Raw genomic sequence first — 24,918 nt, forward strand, 5'->3', positions numbered from 1 at the left:
CACCCTCATTGCTGACGGCAGACCTTGCTAATCCATCACCCCACTTTCTTCTGCTGGTCCAGACCCTTGAGGACATCTCCACCCGCCATCACCAGGCGAGGGGTCTCAGCATAAGCGGTGGAAAGCTTCTGCCATTCTGGTGGCATCTTCGCTGCCAACAAAGAGCCTTTTCAAACTGGGGACTTGCACCCATCCCAGCCAGTTCCTCAGAGTGACTTCCTTCTTGCTGTCTGAGACAGTGAGTCCACAAGTCACCCAAATTTCCATCTGTCTCACCCCACCGTGTCCTCAGAGACCCTTTCCTGTTTTCTGCAGGACCACAGATTTCCAAGAAGAGGATGCCTCTTGTCCCAGCTGGAGGTGACAGGGTGGCGGGGACAGACGGGCAGAACCAGGCCTCCAGAGGCGGACAGAACTGGGTCCTAATCCCAGCTCCACCGTTTACAGCTGTGGAAGCTTGGGCAGGTCACTTCCTCTGAGAACCTTCCTCACCTCAACTATAGGGGCGATAACCCCTCTCGTTTCTCCTCTCTGGGCCTCGCTTTGGGGATCTGCAGGACGGAGACGGTCGTCTCCACGCTGCCTCTTCCCTGTGTCGGGGCACAGCTTTGATCCAACGTCAAACTCTCCTCGCTCTTAACTGAGGTTTCTATGTCCCGGCTTGTCAGGGGCAGAGCAGAGGAGGCGGCCTCTCTCTCTCTCTCTCTCTCTCTCTTTCTCTCTCTACACACAGACACAGACACCCAGACACACATATGGATACTCACATACACACACACACATAGACACACACAGATACATACAGACTCACACGAATACACACGGACACACACACACACATACAGACTCACGCAGATACACACAGACACACACACACAAATACACACACACACACATACACACAGATACACACACACACACACACACAGACACACACAGATACACACACACACACACAGCCCTCCCGGCCCTTGGCCCTCGCCCTTCTGGCTCCCTCCAGGGATGGAGCACAGGCAGGAAGGAGAGGCGGCAGGGCAGGAAAGTGTTCCCTGGACTGATACGATTGCAAGACGGCTCCCTACTCTCTGGAGAGTTAAAAACTGGTTAGAGATGAGTCTCGTGGGTACCTTTGGGGGTGGGGGTAGGCTTCCAAACCTGCATGCCAGGCCTCTCAAGCTGCAGCCCCAGACGAGGGCGGAGCATCTCCGATGGCTGAGCCCCCAGCCCCTGGTCCTCTGGCCCCCTTTCCTCACCGCCCAGGGGATGATGATGAGAAGGACTTAAGCCAGCACAGCCCAGATCTCTCTCCGCAGGGTCCACACCAGGCCCGCGCATGCTTTGACCCCGTCCAGAGGGGACACAGGGAAGTGTGTTTTCTTCACAGAAGCCGCCCTGCCCACCATGACATCAGCTCGGGTCATGACAGGTCAGCTCATCTGCCTGTTTCAGAAAGGAGACCGAATCCAGTCCATCGCCCAGCCCAGCTCCAGGGCCGCAGCCCTGCAGGCCTGCCCTGGGAGCAGACACCCCCGCTGTGCTCGTGGAGAGCGTGGGAGAAGGGACCACAGCCGGCCCCTAAGAAGTATCTTCACAGCACTTCCTCCTTCACCCTCTTGGCCCTTTGGTCACCTCGGTCTGGGTCAGGAGCCCCCACAGGAGCAACCCACGACCTGTGGGGCGACCCACAACTTGCATGGCCGTCTGGCTCCTCCTCTTGGTTTACAGCATCTGAGGCATTGAGGCGCCTCAGAGGACGCTCGGGTTGCGGATGTGAGTAAACCTAGTGAGAACTCACATAAAGCTCAGTCAGCTTTATGCAAATGCTGCGTCTGAACTGGGCCTTGAAGGCCAGGCGTGCTAACAGCTCCATAATATTAACGGCGTTTCCCATTTCCTAAATTCCAAGCATTTCACACTATCTTCTGTGACCCTCAAAACCCGTCCCATTTTACCACTGAGGAAAGAGAAGCTCCCAGAGAGAAAGCCACTCTCCCAGAGCCGCACAGCGAGAAGAGCAGGGGTTGATGCACATCTGGTGGACACAGGGCATGATGGCATTTCTGGGGGCGGACAAGGCCTTCCTGGAAGAGGACACAGCACAAGCAAAGGCCTGGGCACTGGAGAGAGCTGAGGCCAGAACAAAGAAGCGCTGAGCAGCCCGGGGTGGGGGCAGGGGCTGAGTGGCGTTGAGGGCAGGGCCGTGGTGACCTGTGGGGTGCAAGGTGTGCCAGGCCAGCAGAGGCAGCATCCCACATGCTGACTTCAGTGAGTGTGCTGGGGCCAAGGGGCAGGAAGCAGGAGCTGACTTGGGCCTGGGGCCCTGGCATTGGGCTCAGGTCTCCCACAGAGGCGCATTGTCCAGCCAGAGCTTCCTGGAGGAGGCGTGCGCCTCTCTGGAGATGTGCCCAAGCGAATGACAGGGTCCCTCCGGGAGGCCTCTCTGGCTCCGGAAGCATCTCACCTTTAGGGGTTTGGGGCCTCAGTCGCAGACACACACGATGGCAAATGCTCTCAGCTTATTTGTCTTGACAGCTCCAGGAAGGGGACAGCCACCAGCGCCCAGCCATGAACTGTATGACCCCATGGCACTCACCGATCCCCTCTTGTCCCCCCTTACATGGAGATGGGGTTCAGCAAAGGCTCGCCTGGCTCTGAACCACAATCTCACCTTCTAGACCCACATCAAGCACAAGGCTGATTCCCCAGATTAGGCCAAAGGGCCCTGTTTGGGTCATCCTCCCAGATAATGACCTGGAGTCACTGGGTAAGGACAGCAGAGTGGCGAAGAGCATATGGTCTGGCCCAAGTGCACTCAAGTCCCAGCTCTGGAACCCCTGGGCGTGGACCTAGAGAAAGTCACTCACCTGTCTGGGCCTCAGATACCCTGGGTAAACTCCGCACTGCTGACACCGCCTCTGGGCCACTCTGCAGCTTAACTGAGCCAAGGCACCCAGGTGGCGGGAGACAGGTACCCTGTGGGGCTGTTGATTTGTCCCCGTGGTTCCCAGCCCTGCCTCATTGGTTCACCCCAGAAATATTCACTGAGATCCCTGAAGGCACAGGCAGGGCAAGGTAGTTGCTAAGCGCTGCAGAATGAATGAGGAAGAGCTTGGGCTGAGTGCTGGGTCTCATGCACCTCAGCTCATGCGCTTGGCAGCCTGGGAGGGAGGTGCTACCATTATCCCCATTTTACAGATGAGGACACTGAGGCCCAGACAGGTGAAGTACCTGGCTCAACAGTTACATGGCAAAGAAGTGACAAAAATGGGATTCAAACCTATTTTTTTTTTTTTGGTCTTTTTGCCTTTTCTAGGGCCACTCCCGCAGCATATGGAGGTTCCCAGGCTAGGGGTCTAATCGGAGCTGTAGCCACCAGCCTATACCAGAGCCACAGGAACGCCAGATCTGAGCCGTGTCTGCAACCTACACCACAGGTCATGGCAACGCTGGATCCCTAACCCACTGAGCAAGGCCAGGAACCGAACCCACAACCTCATGGTTCCTAGTTGGATTCGTTAACCACTGAGCCACGACAGGAACTCCCCAAACCTATTCTCTTGAGTGAATTAATTCAGGGAGATGTGTGTTCCTAAATCCTTGATTGCCTTTAAGAACAAGGGAAGGGCAAGGCTATTCTTTTCTTCCTCCAAGTTAATCATTTGGCTACTTGATGCTCATACCCTCTGTGCAAAGACTCACCCTATTCTAAGCAATAATAACAACAGCAACAAGCACTCCCATTTATTGAGCACTTACTCTGTACTGGGACCTCCAGTCCATGCGCTCAGCACGCAAGAAGGCAGGTGCTCCCATTCCTCTCATTTCACAGATGAGAAACTGAGGCTCAGAGAGGTTAGGGAATGTGCTCTGGGTCACACAGCATGGAAAGAGTGGAGCCTCGACTCCAACTCAGTCTGTCCCAGGACCCCCTGTGTCCACCAAGCCTCGGAGACGTCCCTAGAGAGGTTTCGAAGTCCGAGTTCTGGTTTGAACACTGCTTCTGCCATTTGCTGGCTGGTGCCTCTGTGACAAAGTCGGGGTAACAATGCTGACCCTGGCAGGAATGAGACTCCGTTGATGGGACTGATACAAAGCTTGGGTGGCACCTGCCACACCGTAGGTGATTAACACTCATCACTGCCCCTGTTCTCATCGATGTCCCCACGGGAATGGCTGCACAGGAGGCAGGGAGCCCCTTGTACGAGCCACACTGTGCCTGGTCCAGCTCTTCTGCCACCGCCCAGCACCCCACCCAGCAGCCTCAGCTCAGCCAGATCCTCCTTTCTCCAAACTTCAGGAAGCTGCAGTCCCAAGGCTGCCTCCGGGCGGGGCTGTAGCTCACCAGATGCCACAAATATTTACCTTGGAGACCTCAGCCCAAATGCAGCGAGTGTGCAGGATATAAGGCTGGACTTGCAGACCCGCTGCCCCGGTGAGGAGAGCCGAGGGCCGAGGACTCTTCGTGTCCAGGTAAAAGTGTAGGAGGGAGCGGAGGGCCTACGGCGCCAAGAAGCATCTGAGCTAGAGACGCCCGTTGGGGTCAGGTCAGGAGCAGGAGGGAGGCTTGGCCCCAGGGTAAGTCCCCTCAGTCCCTAGAACCCCTGAGGGTCAAGGCCCAGGGCTAGAGAGGTTCCCAGCTCCCTTGCCCAGAAGACCAAAGAGCAGTGAAGAAGGAAGTGGACCAGCCCAGTCTTTCCCTGATCTCAGCCCACTGACGTTACCCCACTGCACACACCAACTGCTCTGTGGCCAGCCCTGTGCTGGGGTGATCTGGGGACAAGAAGTATCAGATAGACTTGGCCCCCAAGGAACTCCCAACAGGGCCCAATGTGGTACATGCTGTGCTCAAGGAAAGCCCAGGCGCATGGTGGTGGAGGCCAGTCAAGGCAGGCTTCCTGAAAGAGGTGATATGTTGGTTGAGAAGCTGAGTGCAAGTTGCCTGGACAAAGGATGCGAGAAGGACCTCTCACGCAAAGGGAACAGCATAAACAAAGGCTGAGAGGCGAGATGCAACATAGTGGGGGTATGCATTGTGCTCAGATTTTTAGAGGAGACAATTTTCCTCAAGAGGGGGTGCTGCCGTCCTCTTGGCCTCCTGAGCACCTCTGATCAGAGAAGGACAGGGGGCTGTGAGCTGATAATGAAGGCAAAACAGGGTCAAGAAAAAGACTATGGGAGTTCCCTTCGTGGCTCAGTGGTTAATGAACCCGACTAGGATCCATGAGGTCAAGGGTTTGATCCCTGGCCTCACTCAGTGGATTAAGGATCGGGCGTTGCCGTGAGCTGTGGTGTAGGTTGCAGACACGGCTCGGATCCCATGTTGCTATGGCTGTGGTGTAGGCCAGCGTCTGTAGTTCCAATTTGACCCCCAGCCTGGGAACCTCCATATGCCGCATGTGGTCCTGAAAAAAAAAGAAAAAGACTATGCAGTGGGGATGGGGGGCTTCCCGGGCAAAAGAGCCGGGTGGAGGGCATCACCCCTGTCTTCCGGCTGTGACTGCAAGTGACTGCAATGTAGCTCCTTCTGACCCCTGTATTAGCAATAATGTCATAATCAAAACTGCAGCTAATACTCGCTGAGCACTTGTGGCCACAAATGGATTCTCTCATTTAATCATCCCAACGGCTCTGTGATGTAAGTATTATTATTTTATTATCCCCCCCCCCTTTTTTTTTCTTTTTTGGCTACCCCGAGCCATATGGAGTTCCTGGGCCAGGGTGAGATCTGAGCCACAGGTGTAACCTAAGCCACAGCTGTGCCAACACTGGGTCCTTAATCCACGATGCCGAGCGGGGAACGGTACCTGCCTCTCAGTGCTCCCAAGATGCCACCGATCCTATTGCGCCACAGAGGAAATTCCATTATTCCGGTTTTTTGTTTGTTTGTTTTTGCTTTTTTAGGGCTGCACTTGTGGCATATGGAAGTTCCCAGGGTAGGGGTTGAATTGGACCTGTAGCTGCCGGCCTACACCACAGCCACAGCAACATGGGATCCAAGCCAAATCTTCCACCTACACCACAATTCACAGCAACGTGGGATCCTTAACCCACTGAAAGAGGCCAGGGATTGGACCGAATCCCCATAGATCTTAGTTGGGTTTGTTACCACTGAGCCACAATGGGAACTCCCATTATTCCTTTTTTTATAGATGAGAAAACTATAAAAGCCTCTAAGACAGAGAGGGTAAGTCACTTGCTGGGGATCACAAAGCAAGTGGTAGAGGCAGGCCTCCGACTCAGGACCATCTAACTCCCAGGCCCGTGATGGTTCTCCTCCACCCTCAGGCCTCTACAGACTCAGGGATGAAGGTCCTGTGACCAGACAGGGGTCCCCATGGCTCAGACCCGCTCAGTTTAGCAGGTTCACATTCCCCCTCTTCTCCCAGGGCCCCCAGGAGCCATTCATTCATTTAGCAACCATTTACTTACTAAACATCCATGGTGCGCCGGGCTCTGTGCTGGGTGCTGGGGACACAGCGGGGAGCAGGTAGGCCCAACCCTTCTCCCCCGGAGCTCACGGCCTGATCAGGGAGGCAGATAATGAATTGTTATTGCAAGTGCGTCAAAGAGCTCACAGTCTGCCAGCTCAGAAGACACACGTCATCCAGGTGCTGCCTTTGTCCTTGGCAACAGGGAGCCCACGTGTTGAACTCAGTGAGGGCTCAGGTCTCCGGGTCAGCATCCTCCCCCACTCCCTCCAAGCAGGATGGTCCGTAGGAGCCAGAAGCTGTGATGCAGTGGGGTGGCGGGTGGGGGGCAGATCCAGGGTGCAGACTGGGCAGCTGAGGACAAGCTTCCAGCTGCTGATACTCCACCACCTCCCCCCCCGGAGGGGTCAAAACACCCCAAGCTCCTCTTCCAGGAGGCACCCACAGGCCTCTCCCTCTCTCTGCCTTTCTCTTCCTGGCTCCAAAAGCCACCTACCCCCTTCCCAGTCCCCTTCGTTTTGTGAATTAAGCAAATGGCTTTCCTCCCACTTTGCATCCTACCAAACTCTCCTCTCCCTCCTGCCTCCAAACTTCTAGTCCTGGGCACACCCCAGCCCCCAGGATGGCATTTCTCCAAGTGTGGTCCAAAATCTCTGCGCGTTCCCTCTCTGCAGGAGAGGGAAAGCTGTACAGAGAAGGGGACACGTGAGCAGAGCTTTTAAGAATGAAAAGGAGTTCTGCAAGCAGATAAGGAAGGGGGAAGGCATTACGGGACACAGGAAGAGCGGACACAAAGGCGCAGACAGGAGTACACAGGGCATGTTCTGGGAACTTCAAGCCACTTAGAATGACTGGAACTTTAGCAAGAAGGGAAAAGCAGGAAGTGATGGCCGAGGCTGAGGGTTTTAAGTACCACGGTGACGGGTAGGGGAAAGCAGAAGCAGAGGTGCTTTGTCCTAAGCATTGATGGTGGGTGTCCTGTGAGAAAATAGCTAATATTTTCCAAGTGCTTGCCATGGGAAAGGCACTATGCTAAATGCTTTCTAGATAGTTACTCATTTAATGCCAACTCTATGAAGTAGCAGGTATGATACCCATTTGCCAGATGAGAAAACTGAGGCATAGAGAGGTTAAGTTGATTGTCTAAGGACGCAGAGACCCAGTTGGGCTCCAGAGCCAAACTCTCAATCATCTCACTAAACAGCCTCTCTAGACTCCATGACCCTGTTACCATGCATGGTGGGCCTGGCCTGGGCCTCTCTGCCCAGCTCACAGGGGCTTCTGTGCTCACCTCCAGTTTCTACTACCTGCCACCTGCTACGAACCCACCCTGGAGAAGATGGCCAACCCTCGGATCTTCACCTTCCTCTGTGGTTTGCTGGCCACCCACCTGGTGGCAGCCACCCTCTGCCCTCCTGTGGTTCTCAGGCTCGGCCCAGAAGTCATCAAAGAAAGTAAGTCTTGGCCTCCTAGGCTTCACCAGCAAAGGGCAAGGAGGCAGGTGGAGCCACCCTCCAGAGGAGGGAAGGAGTTCCCCATCACCAGCTGGGATGCCAGGTCTTTAACGAGACTTGATTGGGCGAGTTACAAAGGTTAGGCATGTCTGTGATCTCAAGAAGCCATGATTCCAAGAGCCCCTTCTTCTTAAATTCTGGGTTTCATACTCAGGGGTTCCATGGCCTGGGGGGGGGTCACCACCCGTGCTCCTGCAACTGCCTCTCCGACTGCTGTTGCCTAAATCCCACTGCTGGAGCGCCTCCTGAGTTGGACCCAGTGGGCAACTAGTCCTCGGAGCCAAGACCCTGGGCTGGGAGTCTGGCTGCCTGGGCCCCCGGCACAGCCTTCTCATGCTCCAGCTCTGTGGTCCCAACAACTCCCTGAGCCTTGGTTTCCTCCTCTGAAAGAAGCCTTTGGGATCCCAGTTGTTGGGATCATCCAATAGGACAGAAAGCGACAAGAGCTTAATGACCGCTTCAGCTGAGCTTCTCAGCCTCGGCCACAGCTGAGCTCGTGAGCTGAATTCCTCTTTGTGGCGGGGGAGGTGGGCTGTCCTGGGCTCTCCAGCTGTTTAGCAGCCTCCTCAGCCAAGCTGCGATGACCAAAAATGTCTCCAGACATTACCAAAGTCTCCCAAGAGTCACTGCCCTAGTTGAGAAGCCCTGCCCCCAGTGTTGTCCCCTGAGAGGGAGGTGATCCGTCGGTTCTGGAGGCCCACCTGAAGCAGGTAGAGACCCAGTCCCCTGCCTGCGGCGGGCCCAGGCTAAGGCTGGATGGGCAGGGAAGGCCCAGGTCCTGCAGGACCAGACTGGCTTTGTAGCATAGGAGGGATCCCCAAATAGGACTAGGGAGCAGAGAGCTCTGGGTGCTGGGCGGGGGACACACGTGCCCTGGCCCACAGTGAATCACCAGCCGGAAGGAGTTGGGAGAAGAGCAGCCATTTAGGTTCTTCCAGAGGCAGAGTCTGAGCCCAGGAGCTGTGTACAAGTGGGTGGAATGGGAGGCCACCCCTGGAAACACCCACGAGAGAGCGGGAAGCAAGTCAGGTAAGGGCAAGCCAGCTACTACCAGGAGCTGTGGTGGTCCGGGCCAGCAGAAGGCAGAGACCACCCAGTAAGCCCAGCAGATGGTTTGTATACAGAATTATTAGCAGGGAGTTCCCGTCGTGGCGCAGTGGTTAACGAATCCGACTAGGAACCATGAGGTTGCGGGTTCGGTCCCTGCCCTTGCTCAGTGGGTTAATGATCCGGCTTTGCCGTGAGCTGTGGTGTAGGTTGCAGACGCGGCTCGGATCCCGCGTTGCTGTGGCTCTGGTGTAGGCCAGCGGCTACAGCTCCAATTCGACCCCTAGCCTGGGAACCTCCATATGCCGCGGGAGCGGCCCAAGAAATAGCAAAAAGACAAAAAAAAAAAAAAAAAAAAGACAGAATTATTAGCAGAGGGAGTTCCCGTTGTGGCTCAGCGGGTTACAAACCCGACTAGTATCCATGAGGATTCGGGTTCAATCCCTGGCCACGCTCAGTGGGTTAAGGATCCGGCGTGGCTGTGAGCGGGGGTGTAGGTCACAGATGTGGCTCAGATCCTGAGTTGCTGTGGCTGTGGTGTAGGCTGGCAGCTGTAGCTCTGATTTGACCCCTAGCCTGGGGACATCCACATGCCAAAGGTGTGGCCCTAAAAAATAGAGATATATTATTATTAGCAGAAACTGGAACACTGGGGAATCGGTTAAGAAGGGAAAGGGAGAACACCAAAGGATAGGGCAAGGATGAAAATACAGCAGGGAGCTCAAAGCCAAGGAGAAACTTGAAGGGGAGAATCCTCCCCAGACCTGGGAGGAGTGGGTTGAAGTCACTGTATGGTGGGGCAATTCCCTGAGCTGTCCTGGGTCAGAACTGGTCCCCGGTTGGCAGGCTGAGGCCAGTTGGCAGAGAACTGCCTGCCAGGGAGTCAATTTCCATACATCCATACATTCCACACATCGCAATGGAATTCTTTGGGATGCGGTTGCCATTGGCTCACAGGGAACTGTCCCCGGGAAACTGCCTGGAAGGGAGCTGGGGACCCCTAGTCACTGGCTGCCATCGGGAGTGCTGCTCACTTTCAGCTCAAAGCCCTGGGAGGTGACACCACCGGAGTCCGGCAGGAGGAGCACCAGACGTCCCTCCACTTCCCTCCACGTCCCTCCAGAGCCTCTGTGAACAGTGCCTAACAGTGTGCCTGCTGGCAAAGGGGGACTATTCACAGAGATTGGCTGCATTATCTCAGGGCAGGCAAAAAGGCTGACTTTGTCGCCAAGAGGTCTGAACACACAGGGACTCTGGGACACGGGGGTGAGGGGGGGGGGAACACGCACCTGAGTCATTCATCCTGCCCCCGGGATGAGGGAGCTGGAGATTTCTACACCAAGTCCCATTTGTCACTGGCTGAGGGCTGCTTCTGGAGCATCAGCTCTGCTGCACCCTGACGTGCTCTGCACACAAGCCAAATGGGCTTGGGCTGTCAGGGGAAAAGTCCAGTTGAGACCAGAGTCCAGGGCTCCTGGCTCCTCCTTGCTCTGCTCAGCACTTGGGGCTCTTTGGACGACAGGCCCATAAGATATGGATGCCAGAGAATCATCAGCCCATTTGTTTCAACAGAAAACTGCCCCCAAAGGGGCCTTAAGGGTTCCCTGCCTTTTGGCTCCAGAGCGTTTGCCCAAACTAGTAAGAGGGCTGGGTGCCAGGCTCCTGGCCAACATTCCTGGCAGAGGCTGGCAACGTTCAAGGGTATGAATGGTCCCCCCTGTGCCCAGGCACAGTCTCCATGGGAAAATGACCCATCTGGAGTCCTGTTGTGGCTCAGCAGGTTAAGGACCTGACATTGTCTGTGAGGATGCGGGCTCCGTTCCTGGCCTCACTCAGTGGGTCAAGGATCCATCGATGCCGTGAGCTACAGTGTAGGTTGAAGATGCAGGTTGGATCTGGCATTTCCGTGGCTGTGGCACAGGTCTACAGCTGCAGCTCCCACTCGAGCCCTAGTCTGGGAACCTCCATGTGCTGCAGATGTGGCCACAGGAAAAAAAGGAAAAAGAAAAAGGCCCATTTGGACCAAGGTCTTCAAGGCCACACCTCCACAGTGGAGAGGGCCAGCATGGAGCCGGCCAGCATACCCTCACCCTAAGGCCCAGTCCAAGTAGCCCTGAGTGGTGTCCCCTACCAAGCTATCCTCCTTGCCCCTCCTGCTGGGCCCTAATCCCTGGATCTGCCTCCAGAGCTGACACAGAAGCTAAAGGATCGCGATGCTGTCCACGTCCTTCAGCAGCTGCCCCTGCTCGATGCCATGCAGGAGTCATCCCAGGGTGTCCTGGCCAGACTGGTGAGCTCCATCCTGAAGTATATCACCTGGTAAGTGGTGCAGAACCAAGGTGGGAGCCAGCTCTTTGCCTTCACCTCTGCCTGGGGCACCCTTTGCATGCTCAGTCCATCAGTCGAGAATCATCAATTGGTATCAACTCTGTGCCTGGCCATGAAGAACGGATCGAACAAAGCCGCTCCCTCAGAAGCCCCCAGAGGAGTTAACAATAACCATAAAAGGAGTTCCTGTTGTGGCTCAGCAGGTTACGAATCCAACATAATGTCCAGGAGGATTCAGGTTCCATCCCTGGCCTCACTCATTGGGTTAAGGATCCGGCGTGGCTTGGCTGTGGCGTTGCTGGCAGCTGTAGCTCCGACTTGCCCCCTAGCCTGGGAACCTCCATATACTGCAGGTGCAGCTATAAAAGGAAAAAAAAAATAACCATGAGAGTGACCCAGGACCTCTAAGAGGAGTGGCCCCAGAGGAAGGTGGCCTGGGGTGGCAGGGTAAAGGGATAAGGTGATGCTTCCCAGTGGAGGGTACAGGTGAGCCAATGACTCTATGCTGCCCAGGAGACAAGAAGAAATGGCATTCCAGGCAGAGGGAGCAGCCTGGGCAAAGGCATGGATGGGGCGGGGGGGGGGAGAGGGCGAGAGTCAGAATGGCTAGTGCTCTGACACTAAGGCCAAGAGGGAGAGTTCAGTGGGGCCAGGGCATAGAAGGTCTCACAAGTCAGCCGCAGGAGCTCAGATTCTTCTCCCAAGTGGCAGGGGAGCCATGGCAGCCTTATGGGAAGGGGTGGGGGAGAGGGATGGGGCAGGACTGTGCTGAGGAGGAGTCCGTGGACAGGTCTTGGGGCCAGCTGTTGGCTGGGCAGTGGGGGTGGGGCGGTGGGCAGGAAACACGGAGGGGAGCCCGTCTGGGCTGATGCTCAGTTGAGCATGAAGCATGGGTCTTATCTCTCCCATGTCCCATCCAGGCTGAAAGTCACCTCAGCCAGCATCCTCCAGCTGCAGGTGCAACCCCTACCCAACGGCCAGGAGCTGTTGGTCAAGATCCCTCTGGACATGGTAGCTGGATTGAACACGTGAGTGTCCCTCAGTCAGGCACAGCTGGCCTGACGGTTTCATCCACTCATTCTCCCCACCCCCACCCTCCGTGCATGTGTCTGGAAAAGAGCATTCCAAGCAGAGGGAAGAGCAAGTGCAAAGGCCCTCTGGCAAGAGGGCCCTTGCTTTGTTCAAAGAGCGGCATGGGAGGGGGGAAGGGACGGGGTGGGGGGAGGCAAGGCCAGCAGGCAGCCGGGCCCAGATCCAACAGGGCTTTGCAGGTTAAGGTGAGGACTTGGTTTTACCGAGTGAGACAGGGAGCCAGGCAGGGCTCTGAGCACAGGAGGGACATGACATAATTTCAATCTTCAAAAATCCCTCTGGCTGCTGGGATGGGGGGTGGTGGCAAGAGTGGAGACAGGGAGGCTATCCAGAAGCAACTGCAATAATTCAGGAGGAGACTATAAGAGCCTGGACCAGGGTTTGGGAGCGGGAAGGTGGTGAGAAGTAGTCAGATTCCAAATATGTCTTGGAGGGGATAACAGGAATTCTTGATGGGCACAGGGTGGCGTAGGGAGAGGAGAGGTTGAGAGGTCAATGAAGTGGCCAGCAAACAAGGCAGGGAAGGTCATGAGAGGAGCGGTTTCGGGAAGGACCCGGAGTTCACTTCATACATGTTCAATTTGAGATGCTTATAAGACATCCAAGTAGGGGGTCAGGTGTAAGTTTGGAAGCTACTGATATACACAGAGGATTTAAACCAGGAGAGGAATCCAAAAACTGAGCCTGGGACCCATTTGAGGAGCTGAGGAGAACTCAGCAAGAAAAGTGAGAAGGGAGCAGTGAGAGCCAGGAGACAGAGGTGGACGGCAGGCTTGGCATGTTCCAGGCTGAGACTGGGATGGAGCTCATAGCTTAGGGCGCCTCCACTCTCAGGCCCCTGGTCAAGACCATTGTGGAGCTGCACATGCAGGTGGAGGTTGAAGCCATCATCCACGTGGAGACCAGTGAGACCGGCGAAGACCAGCTGGTCCTCAGCAATTGCTCCAACACCCGAGGGAGCCTGCGCATCAGCCTGCTGCATAAGTGAGTGCGGCACCTCCCACTGGGCTCCCCGCACACCTGGGAGGGAAGACAGGCAGTGGCCTTGCCCCGTTTTACAGATGGAGAACACTCAGGCCCAAAGAAAGAAAGGGACTCCTGATCTGGACCTCCTTCCAGGAAATCTGTGATGCCTGGAGAGGGTCAAGACATCAAGGGTGAAGCCGTAATGATGGGACTGCTGGCATCATGCCAAAAATTGGGGCACACCCTTGCAGGTGGAGAGAAGGCGCTTTCCTGAGGCCCTCAAACCACCGCAGGCAGGCTTGGGTGGAGCCATGGGAACTGTGGGTGGAGTCAGACAAGCACATCTCCTTCATTTACTGTCCGAGTGTCACGGGGCAAGTCACCTCCTTGTACCTCCCCTCCCCAGGCCACATGAGAGGATTAGATGTGGCAGCAGCCCTAAGCACTCAGCCAAGAGCAGGACACACAGCAGATGCTCAAAGGCATGGCCCGTCCCTCCATGTGTCCTTAGCAGGAGGACAGGGGGAAATGCCAGCTGCCCTCATCCTAGTGTCCAGCCCCATTTCTAAAGACAACCCCCAGCCCCATCCCTGAGAACTCTCCGGCGCCTTCTACACCAGGCTCAGGCTCTACACCAGACCCGTCTCTAAAAGACCCTGTGCCAGAGTTCCCGTCGTGGCTCAATGGTTAACAAATCCAACTAGGAACCATAGGTTGCGGGTTCGATCCCTGGCCTTGCTCAGTGGGTTAGGGGTCCTGCATTGCTGTGGCTCTGGTGTAGGCCAGCGGCTACAGCTCCAATTCGACCCTTAGCCTGGGAACCTCCATATGCCATGGGAGCGGCCCAAGAAATGGCAAAAAGACAAAAAATAAATAAATAAATAATAAATAAATAAATAAATTTAAGACCCTGTGCCTTGAGCAAGGTCCTTCCTCTCCTGGACTCGGTCTCCCCTTACATAAAACAGAGGAGCAGTGATCAGCTCTGACCCTGCCTAATCGCTCTCCCCTTCTCCTCTTGGGAAGGCTCTCCTTCCTTCTCAACTCCATAGCTGAAAAGGTCATAAAGCTCCTGGTGCCAGCCCTGCCCAAAGTGGTGAAAGGCGAGGTAAGTGGAATTAGGGTCTCTGGGCTGGTGATGATTGCACCCCCTGCAGGGATGGGGCGGAACTGCAAGCTACAAACTGGTGCTTAGGGACCTGCATCTCCTTGGATGGGAGGCTTCTAGGCCTGGGTTATTCTTTTGGCAAAGATGGTTGAGGTCAAGGTAAAGAAACTTCCAAAAGTCAGCCAGGAGGCCTTGAACAGTGCTGTGCTGGTACATTGTTAACAACTGACTCAGGAGGGGTTGATGGAAGAGAGCCCTGATTTGTAGCATTTACTGACTTCCGTGGTATAAACAACTCCACGATCTATTTCAAGCTACTAATGTGACAGTCACTGAGCAGAGTCAGGAAGAGATGCATAGTCGTACACTCTTGTGTACATTTCCACCACGTTGGTACAACACACACAACCTCAAGAGCCACAGAGGATAGCAAAATAGAACAAAATAATTGGGAAATAATGAGTTTTGAATTTTCAGTAACTTTGTTCTTAGCATAATTTATTTAATTGTAAGTTTATATAATTTATTTTTAACAACGTCTGGCTTTAGCACCTAGCTCAGAAATTTCAGAAAATTCAACAGTTGGCCCTTGCAAATGGGTACAAGCTGGCTCTAGCACACCAGGGTTTCACACCAGCCTGGCTGTGGTCTTCAAACGTTTATCACCCACCAGCTCCTGTTGGATTTATTTTTCTGAGTCAGGAAACATGAGTCAATCTCATTTTATATATCCTTTACATGTCACTGGTTAAACTAAAACTCTGTTGGATTCATCCTCTGTTACCACTGATTTCCACTGTAAATTCCAAGATATGTTCACAACAGTGGTTCTCCTGTGGCTCAAATCACCTTCTCAGATAACTAGTACATTTTTTATAATAAACTTCTTCAAGTGGAAAAGACAATTTGGGGAAACTTACCCATAATTCTCCTAACTTAACTTGGCTGCTAGTTTTTCTTTCACATTTTTTTTCTAAATTTCCATCCACATGCACTCATATCTTTATGTGGCTAACCTAGTATTAATATTATTTAATATCCTTTGTTATATGCATTTCCTATGCAATTATATGATATTCATAATTATTATAATAGCTGCACCGTATTTAATACCTTGCTAGGCCTGCACCCCCGGCATACGGAAGTTCCCAGGCTAGGGGTTGAATCATATTTACCGCTGCTGGCCTACACCACAGCCACAGCAACTCAGGATCCAAGCCGAGTCTGTGACCTATACCACAGCTCACGGTAACACCATATCCTTAACTCACTGAGTGAGGCCAGGGATCGAACCCGCATCCTCATGAATACTAGTCAAATTCGTTACTGCTGAGCCATGATGGGAACTCCCAAAGAACCATCTTTTTTTTTTTCCTGCATTTTTTAGGGCCTCGCCTGCAGCATATGGAAGTTCCCAGGCTAGGGATCAAATTGGAGCTGCAGGTGCCGGCCTACCGCACAGCCACAGCAATGCCAGATCAGAGCCATGTCTGCAACCTACACCACAGTTCACGGCCATGCCTGATCCTTAACCTACTGGGTGAGGCCAGGGATTGAACCTGCATCCTCAAGGATACTAGTTGGGTTCATTACAGCTGAGCCACAACAGGAACTCCACAGAGAGCCTTCTTAAGGGAATTTGAAAGTGAATATTTTTGTAAAAAACTTGACTTTTTTTACGTGAGTTTTTTTTAAGAATTTTTTTTCCTGGAGCTCCCTGGTGGCTCAGCAGGTTAAGGATCTGGCATTGTCACTGCTGTGACTCCAGTCACTATTATGGCACAGATTTGATCCCTGGCCAGGGAACTTCCATATGCCACAGGCGTGGCCAAAAAAGAAAAAAGAATTTTTTTTTTCCTACTTAAAGGTGGAAATTGCTTGAAGTAGGGCCCAGGTGGAAATTTTTTTCCCAGCCTCCAGCAAAATCACATTTTAATTGATAATTATATTTTAATTGCTAAAACTATGTTTTCCATTGGAAAAGTTGGCAAGAACATGGGATTATAAAATGCGTTTTGCATAATAGCTGTTAAGGGTGAAAAACCAAATACACTGAACCATATGAGAAAACTAGCATACATCAATTATCATGGTTTCTCACCATGATGCATTGGATTTTAAACTACGGTCTTATGGTAATATTTTACTTGGCATAAAGGGAAAAGGCATAGCATGCTTAAATTGGGCAAGAGTCCATCTAGAAAATGCTGAAGCCCCTTTCCAGTGTAAATACATGGGTCCCAACCTCAACTGCACATCCGAACCTCCAGGGAAGTCTTTTAAAAACACAGATAGAGGAGTTCCTGTAGTGGCTCAGCAGGTTAAGAACCCGACTAGTATCCATAAGGCTGCAGGTTCGATCCCTGGCCTCACTCAGTGGGTTAAGGAGCTGGCATTGCCGGGAGCCATAGCATAAGTCACAGATGCAGCTCGGATCTTGGTTCCAACTGTAGCTCTGATTCAACCCCTAGCCTGGGAAGTTCCATATGCCACAGATGTGGCCGTTAAAATACACACACACACACACACAGAAACACTGATAGTTGTTCCCACCACAGCACAGTGGGTTAAGAATCCAACTGCAGAGACTCAGGTCTCTGCATAGGTGTGGGTTCAATCCCTGCCCTGCACAGCATGTAAAAGGATCTGGCATTGCACAGCTGTAGCATAGGTTGCAGCTGTGGCTCGGACTCATTCCCTGGCCTGGGAACTTCCATTTGCCAGGCACGTGGCCATAAAATCAAAAGAAAAACAAAATACAAAAAAACCATTGATTTGGGGGCTCGACCTCAGCAATTCAGATGTAATTGGTCTGGGCGGGGCCCTGGTGTCCCTGCGGATTCTAGCTCCTCCAGAGGAGGATTCTAACAAGAGGCCAGAGGTGAGATCTAGAGGTGGAACTGAGGGAAGGGGACTGTGCGAGAAGATACAGAGGCTCCAGGGACACTTTTCTCAGGAGCACTGACAATGAATGCTGGGGTCACACCCACTCCTCCATCCTCCCTGGGTTCTGGGTTGGCTAAGCAGCTGAAGTGGGGAATGGATATTTTGGTGCTTTGTTTTTTGTTGGTGTTAATGTAGTTGTCTTTTTAGGGCCGCATCTGCTGCACATGGAGGTTCCCAGGCTAGGGGTTGAATGGGAGCTGTAGCTGCCGCCTACACCAGAGCCACAGAAATGCAGAATCCGAGCCACGTCTGTGACCTACACCACAGCTCACGGCAATGCCAGATCCTTAACCCACTGAGTGAGGCCAGGGATTGAACCTGTGTCCTCATGGATACTATTTGGGTTTGTTAACTGTTGAGCCATGGGGGGAACTCTGGGAATGGGATTTTCATAGGAAAAATTAACATTTCTCAAAACACAATGTCATTTCTTGAGAGTAGCAATGGGTGATTAACTAGAAGCTTCTTCACTAGGCAAACTGTACCTAAGACAAAATGACAAAATCTTGTAGCACTGCCCTGGAAAACAGACTGCCCAGGGCAGAGGACAAGGCCTTTGGGCCCCATGATCAACTGAGTTAAATGTTCAACTTCCTCCCCAAGCAGAGCAGCTGAAGCCAGGGTTTCTCCCTCTTGACATTTGGGCCCCACAATGCTTTGCTGCAGGCGCTGTCCTATGCATTGTGGGGTGTTGAGCAGCATCCCTGGCCTCCACCCACTAGAGGGCAGTAACATGCCCCCTAAACTGCGACAACTACAAATGTCTTCAAAAGTTTCTAAATGCCTCTTGGGAATCAAAGCCACCCCCTCCTGAGAACTGCTGGAATTTTGAAGGGAGAAGAGTTTAGGGGGCAAGGAGATGTGTTGGGGCTAGAAACCCACAGGACTGTGCGAAAGCCTGGTTGGGTCTGTCCTGCTGGCCTCTGTTCTCATCCGACATGTGGAAGGAAGTCAGCAACGACTCTCGGCTGAATAAGTGAAGAAGAAACGAGTTCTCTGTTTCCCTCTGGTAGAAACGTGGGCTCTTATGAACATGATGAGTCTGATGGGATGGGGGGGCAGCCGGCAGGCCAGGTACACCCTGGTCACAGGACAAGGGACAAACCATTGCCAAAGATCCCAGGGACTGTGGTGTGCTCTGAGCAGTGGTGACAGCTGGGGGAGTAGACACACCACTGACTCCTCAAGCCTATGGGTGAAAATCTAACTGGCCATGGGCACCACGACTGGACGCAGCCCAATGGAGGCCCTGCCTTTGTGTTGTTGCAGCTGTGTCCTGTGCTCAGGGAGGCCTTTGAGGACGTGCGTGCGGACCTCCTGAACCTGGTGAAGTGTAAGTGCTCTGCTCTCTCCCACCTTTTTCCTTTACTATCAGCTGGCCTCGGGGCCCTCGCTCTGCCCAAGGCAGGCCTCTCCCGGTCAGGCCTGGGACGAGCTTCATTTGATCCCTGCCCAGGATGAGGAGACAGGAAGTCATCACAACTGTGACTTCATGAGCACATAGTAGGTGCAAGGTTCTAAGGGAGCCAGTGGGTGCCCAGATAAACCCAAATTCAAATCCCAGTTCTGCCACTGACTTGTTCTGTGGCTTTGAAAAAGCCAACCCCACCTCCTTCTTGTGTTTCTTCATCTGTAAAATGGGGCTTATGTGTCCCTACCTCATAGGATTGTTAGTGAGGATTAAAAGTTTACAGGAAGAGGAGTTCCCTTTGTGGCTCAGCAGGTTAAGAACCTGACATGGTGTCTGTGGATGCAGGTTCAATCCCTGGCCTTGAGCAGTGGGTTAAGGATCTGGCATTGCCACAAGCTGAGGTGTAGGTCACAGATGCAGCTTGGATCTGGTGTTGCTGTGGCTGTGGCGTAGGCCACAGCTGTAGCTCTGATTTGACCTGTAGCCCAAGAACTTCCATATGCCACAGATGTGGCTGTAAAAAGAAAAAAAAAATTTGCAGGAAGAGGTCCTCCTGTATAGCACAGGGAACTAAATCCAGTCCCTTGGGATAGACCATGATAGAAGATAACATAAGAAATGGGATGCATGCATATGTATGACTGGGTTACTTTGCCGTATGGCAGAAATTGGCGCAATGTTGAAAATCAATTATACTCTAATTTTAAAAAAGAAAGAAAGAAATTAACAGGAAACTTCCAATCATATAGCAGGTGCTCTGCCTAGCACAGAGAGGTGCTTACAGATGTGTGCTGGCTGGCTGGCTGGATCGATGGATGGATGAATGATGCAGAGACTGCTGTGGGCTATTAGAGAAGAAGGAACAAGGGAAAGAACAAACTGTATCCTCAGACCCCTCAGAGTTGGGATTGATGTGAAGAAGAAAATTCTGCCATCTACTCTGGGATTTAGAGTCTCAATCAAAGAGCCACCACAGGAATTTCCGTTGTGGCTCAGCAAAGAGGCTAGCCAAGGCTACTGGGGCTCTAACCGAAGTCAATCCGGCTCCTCTGCTCCTCAGGGACAGGGCGGGAGGTCTACCCTGGGAGCAGGCAGACGCAGGACCTACTCCCCACCTACTCCGGCCCCCTTCCGTGTTCCTCTCCATTCTCCACCCAACAGGCGGGGCAGATGAGACGCCACTGTCACCTGGTGGCCAAGTGGAGAATCCTGAGGCCGGCGCAAGAGATCGGGTGGACAGACCCATACCTTGCTGGGGTTGGGGGGTGCCGATCTGGTCTGGTGGGAGAGATGGAGAGTTATAAGCAATAGGTCAGTTTTTTCCCAAACAGGGCTTTGGCGCAGGACCATCTGGGCTCAGATCCTTTCACAATATGCTCTTGAGCAAGTCATTTCGCTTTTCTTGTTTTGTTTTTTTTTTCAGGGCCACACCAGCGGCATATGGAAGTTCCCTGGCTAAGAGTTGAATAAGAGCTACAGCTGCCGGCCTGCACCACAAGGGCGGCAATGCGGGATCCAAGCCACGTCTGCAACCTATACCAAAACTCACGGCAACACCAGATCCTGGACCCACTGAGTGAAGCCAGGGATCGAACCTACATCCTCATGGATCCTAGTCCGGTTCGTTACCATTGATCCACAATGGGAACTCCTCGTTTCACTTTTCGGAGTCTTGGTTTCCCCATCTGTAAAATGAAGAGAAGCACAGGACCTACCTCCCCAGGTCCTTGTGAGGATTCCATGAGCTATAACAGGTGTAACGGTGTAGCGGGGAACCTAGTGTTTGATAGATGCTCCATGAATGTCCGTCATTATCCTCATTTTCATCACTGTCCTTATCAGCATCACCATTACTCCTGCTCCTCCTCCCTCACCCCAGCCCATGCGCCCACAGACCACACCCCTCCAGCCAAAGCAGCCCCAAACCTCGCCAGCTAATACTGTCCTCCACCCCCACCAAACTTTCTTCTTGTCCCTGAGCAGTGCCCACTTCTCTCAAGTCTGACCGCCTGGAGTTTGAACTTCTGTCTCAAGCCATCGAGGGTAGTGCTGTCCAGTTGAACCTAGGGGTGAGTGTCATGGGACCTCAAGGACAAAGTGGGGCTATCGCTACCCTTCTCTGACCGCCAAAGGTCAGACACCACAGGTCTGTCTCAGAGGAGAAAACGCCAGTCATGGATAGGACATCCAGGCTGATTTAGAAAAATCTCAGTAGGCTGGACACGTCCATGTAAACCACACTGACAGACAAAAATCAGCAGATGGAAGCTACTGGCCACGCACTGAACATTAACCCCTAGATCCCCAGGCAAGGGAACAGTGTGTGTACTGGGACTCTTAGCCTTTCTCTCAGGCAAGCCCCTGCCAATCCTCATGTATCTGGTGGCCTTGAACAAGAGCCCAGGACTGAGAAACATCACTGAGGATCACACAGACCTAAGTCTCTCTCCCAACTTCACAACTCCCTGGCTGTGTGATTTTGGGCAAGTTTCTTCACCTCTCTGAGCCTCCATTTCCTCATCTGTAAAATGTAATAACAACAGTCACCAAAGAGAGGAGGAAATGAGGCTGCATGAAACCTGGCGGGCAGGAGGCACCCAGTAAGTGTCATCTCTCTACAAAATGTGGAGCCACACACCCACTCTGAGGCTGGACACCCTGAGGGACCAGGCCAAGCAAGGCAGCATGAGTCTCAGATCAATTTTCATAGATCCCTGGAAAACTGCAGCATCAAACATTTTCATCCATTTTTTTTGGCACTTTTGTTTTTTGGGGTTTTTTTTGGGGGGGTTTTGGCTTTTGTCTTTTTAGGGCCGCACCCGCAGCACATGGAGGTTCCCAGGCTACTGGTTGAATCAGAGCTGTAGCTTCCGGCCTACGCCACAGTCACAGCAATACCAGATCTGAGCCACATCTGTGACCTACACCACAGCTCATGGCAACGTTGGATCCCTAACCCATGAGCGAGGCCAGGGATCAAACCTGCAACCTCAATGTTCTTAATCGGATTTGTTTCCACTGCGCCACAATGGGAACTAATTTTTTGCACTTTTGAATTTTCCTTTCATCCAAATGGTTTGGGAAGTATCTAAGAAGTTGAAACCTAAATACCAACTAAGACGTTTGGGAGTTCCCTAGTGGCTCAGTGGGTTAAGAACCTGTTGTTTTGGGAGTGCCCATTGTGGCTCAGTGGGTTACAAACCTAACTAGCATACATGAGGATGCAGGTTCCATCCCTGGCCTTGTTCAGTGGGTTAAGGATCCAGCGTTACCATGAGCTTAAGGATCCAGCGTTACCATGAGCTGTGGTGTAGTTTGCAGAAATAGCTCAGATCTGGTATTGCTGTGGCTGTGGTATAGGCTGGCAGCTGCAGCTCCAACTTGACCTCTAGCCTGGAAACTTCTGTATGCCACAGGTGTGGGCCTAAAAAGCAAAAAAATAAACCCATAAAGAATCCAGTGTTTTCACTGCTGTGGATCTGTTACTGCCATGGCGTGGATCCATTCCCTGACAGGGGAACTTCCATATGCTGTTGGGTGCAGCCAAAAATTAGACATCTAGATTTTTTAAAAATCAGAGATTACCTGAGAAGTGCAAGGGGAGTAAGTATTGCTAGGCACCTGAGATAACTCATCATTTACAGCAAGGCACTGAATTTCAGGCTGAGCTTCCTGGCAGCAAATGCAGAAAGGGAACCAGGCTGAATGGTGTCATTTCCTTTTAGGTTATTACTGGATATGTTGTGGCGTTGGTTCCCAACCAACTCTGCTCTGTCTTCTTAGGCCAAGTTGTTGGATTCAGATGGAAATGTGATCATGCTCTTCAATGACACTGTGGATTCCTTGAATCTTCCTCCCTTGTCCGATGTCCCTTTTAGCCTCATTGTCAGGAAGGATGTGGTGAATGCTGCAGTAGTTGCCTTTCTCCCTCCAGAAGAACTCATGGTCCTATTGGACTACGTGGTAAGCCTCAGCTTGAGACAGAGGATGAAGCCACCTCTGCTGCATCATGGGAATTTCCTGACTCAAAGCATGCACAAGGGCCCCTAAGCCTCTGAGCAGGAACCTCCTGTCAGTCTCAGTTTACATACCTCCAGTAATGGAGAGCTCACTCCCACCTCTAACAGACCTGCTTTGGATATAGAACTCTAAAGCTGAAAACTTCCCTGTAACATCCAGCGCCAGTCCTAGTTCTGTCTCCTGGAACCTACTTCCTCTACCAAATAGCATCTTAGACACTGACTGGCCCAGGAATGGCAATCGTACCATTGACATCCCCTGCGGGACCCACAGCAGACATCACGAATCTCTTAGGGCCTCTTTCCTGTGAACCCAGATGCTGACACAGCCTTGGAAAGTTTATCACCCCAGCACAGCAGACAACCACCATCAGTCAAATGGAATATGCCACCTCCTCTGGGGTGACTCCTGGGGAGAAGGAGGCCCAGAAGGAGATAGGGTTGGCCCAGAGTTATGGGAGTGGGGCAGGACATCTGCTAGGTCAGCTGGCAGAGAACAGACCACCGAGGTCCTGGGGATCAGAGATCAGGGTGAGGGGCTGGGACGACAAGAAAAGGGAAGGGGTGACCAGCAATCACATTCATGGCTGTACTAAGAATTGGGTCACTTCTCTATGTCCTCTGGGAGCAGGGAGCAGCCCACAGACCCATGACCCACTGTTGACCCACAGAAAAAGTCCAGGCCAGCTGGACATCATTCCCCATAGCTGCTGATACACGGGCTGTTGTGTCCACCAGTGACAGACACATGCACGGAATCACCAGGCCCTCCCAGCTTTACTGGAGTTCTGGGGTCCTGGCGGTGGGGCTACTGGAGGCCTGCCTCCCTCTCCTCTCCAGCTGACCTGCTCTGGCTTCCTCTCATCCTCAGCTTCCTGAGCTGGCCCACCGGCTGAAGTTAAGCATCAAGGCGATCAGTGAAAAGGTTGGTCCATTTGTCATCTGTCACTTGAAAGGTGCCTGCCGTGGTCTGTCCACTGGCCTCTGGGGTGTAAAGTACAGGAGAGACTTCTCTGTCCTTCCATCGCTGGTGACTGTAAAAGACTGGTCCCTGTCCTCATGGAGATTTCAATCTACAGGACAGTTTGACCTGAATCAAATAATTATACAGATAGTATTTCAGTTACAAGTGTGGTGACAAAGGGCAGATTCTTGGGGTTATGAGAGCACAACTAGGGCACCTGATAGAGGCTGGGCGATCAGGGAGAGGAAAGTATTCCATACAGAGGGAGAAGCAAACCCAAAGACTGTGACGTGGAGAGCGCACAGTCTATTCCTGGATCCAAGGAAGCAGGGAGGCCAGGAAGGTGGGGAGCAGCCTGGGGACATGGTGAGGCACTCGGGAGGTCACAGGAGGATCTGACGTCCTTCCAGGCTGCAGATAAGCTGGAGCCCACACAGATTGTGAAGATCCTGACTCAGGACACCCCGGAGTTCCTTGTGGACCAGGGCAATGCCAAGGTGGCCCAACTGATCGTGCTGGAAGTGTTCCCCACCAATGAAGACCGCCGCCCCCTCTTCACCCTGGGCATCGTGAGTTCAATTGTCTGAGGCATTGGAAACAACCTGGGGGACCCCCCTGCTCCCTGTTCCTGTTCACTCCTCTTGCTTTTTCTAAACCTTTCCACCCTTCGGAGTTCCCGTCGTGGCGCAGTGGTTAACGAATCCAACTAGGAACCATGAGGTTGCGGGTTCGGTCCCTGGCCTTGCCCAGTGGGTTAAGGATCCGGCATTCCCATGAGCTGTGGTGTAGGTTTCAGACGTGGCTCGGATCTCATGTTGCAGTGGCTGTGATGTAGGTCAGCAGCTACAGCTCCGATTCGACCCCTAGCCTGGGAACCTCCATGTGCTGTGGGAACAGCCCTAGAAAAGGCAAAAAGACAAAAACAAACAAACAAAGGAAAAAAACCTTTCCACCCCTACCTTGCAGGGTTAGTTAGGGGAAGGGAATCTGAACCAGGAATCAGGAGCCCTGGGGGCCCAACTCTTTATTATCCAGGAACTTTGGGCAGAAATTTAACTCACATGTACAAAAGGAATTGTATTAGTTCATATAACT

General features: G+C 52.7%; 1 protein-coding gene across 3 annotated transcripts in view; it reads left to right on the top strand.

Annotated features, from left to right (window-relative positions):
- BPIFB1 (BPI fold containing family B member 1) overlaps nt 4,425–24,918 on the top strand; it is a 27,450-nt gene continuing 6,956 nt past the window's right edge. Inside the window, exons 1-12 of one of the 3 annotated variants that reach the window (XM_021077173.1) lie at nt 4,425–4,470; nt 5,541–5,635; nt 7,726–7,882; nt 11,176–11,308; nt 12,238–12,345; nt 13,244–13,393; nt 14,402–14,483; nt 18,699–18,762; nt 20,824–20,909; nt 22,624–22,803; nt 23,731–23,784; nt 24,234–24,392. In XM_021077173.1, the coding sequence (XP_020932832.1) occupies nt 7,768–7,882; nt 11,176–11,308; nt 12,238–12,345; nt 13,244–13,393; nt 14,402–14,483; nt 18,699–18,762; nt 20,824–20,909; nt 22,624–22,803; nt 23,731–23,784; nt 24,234–24,392 (1,131 nt within the window). In that variant the 5' untranslated portion in view covers nt 4,425–4,470; nt 5,541–5,635; nt 7,726–7,767. 3 annotated transcript variants of the gene reach the window in all.

This window comes from Sus scrofa, chromosome 17, assembly GCF_000003025.6.
Source record: "Sus scrofa isolate TJ Tabasco breed Duroc chromosome 17, Sscrofa11.1, whole genome shotgun sequence".
NCBI classification, from domain to species: Eukaryota; Metazoa; Chordata; class Mammalia; order Artiodactyla; family Suidae; genus Sus; species Sus scrofa.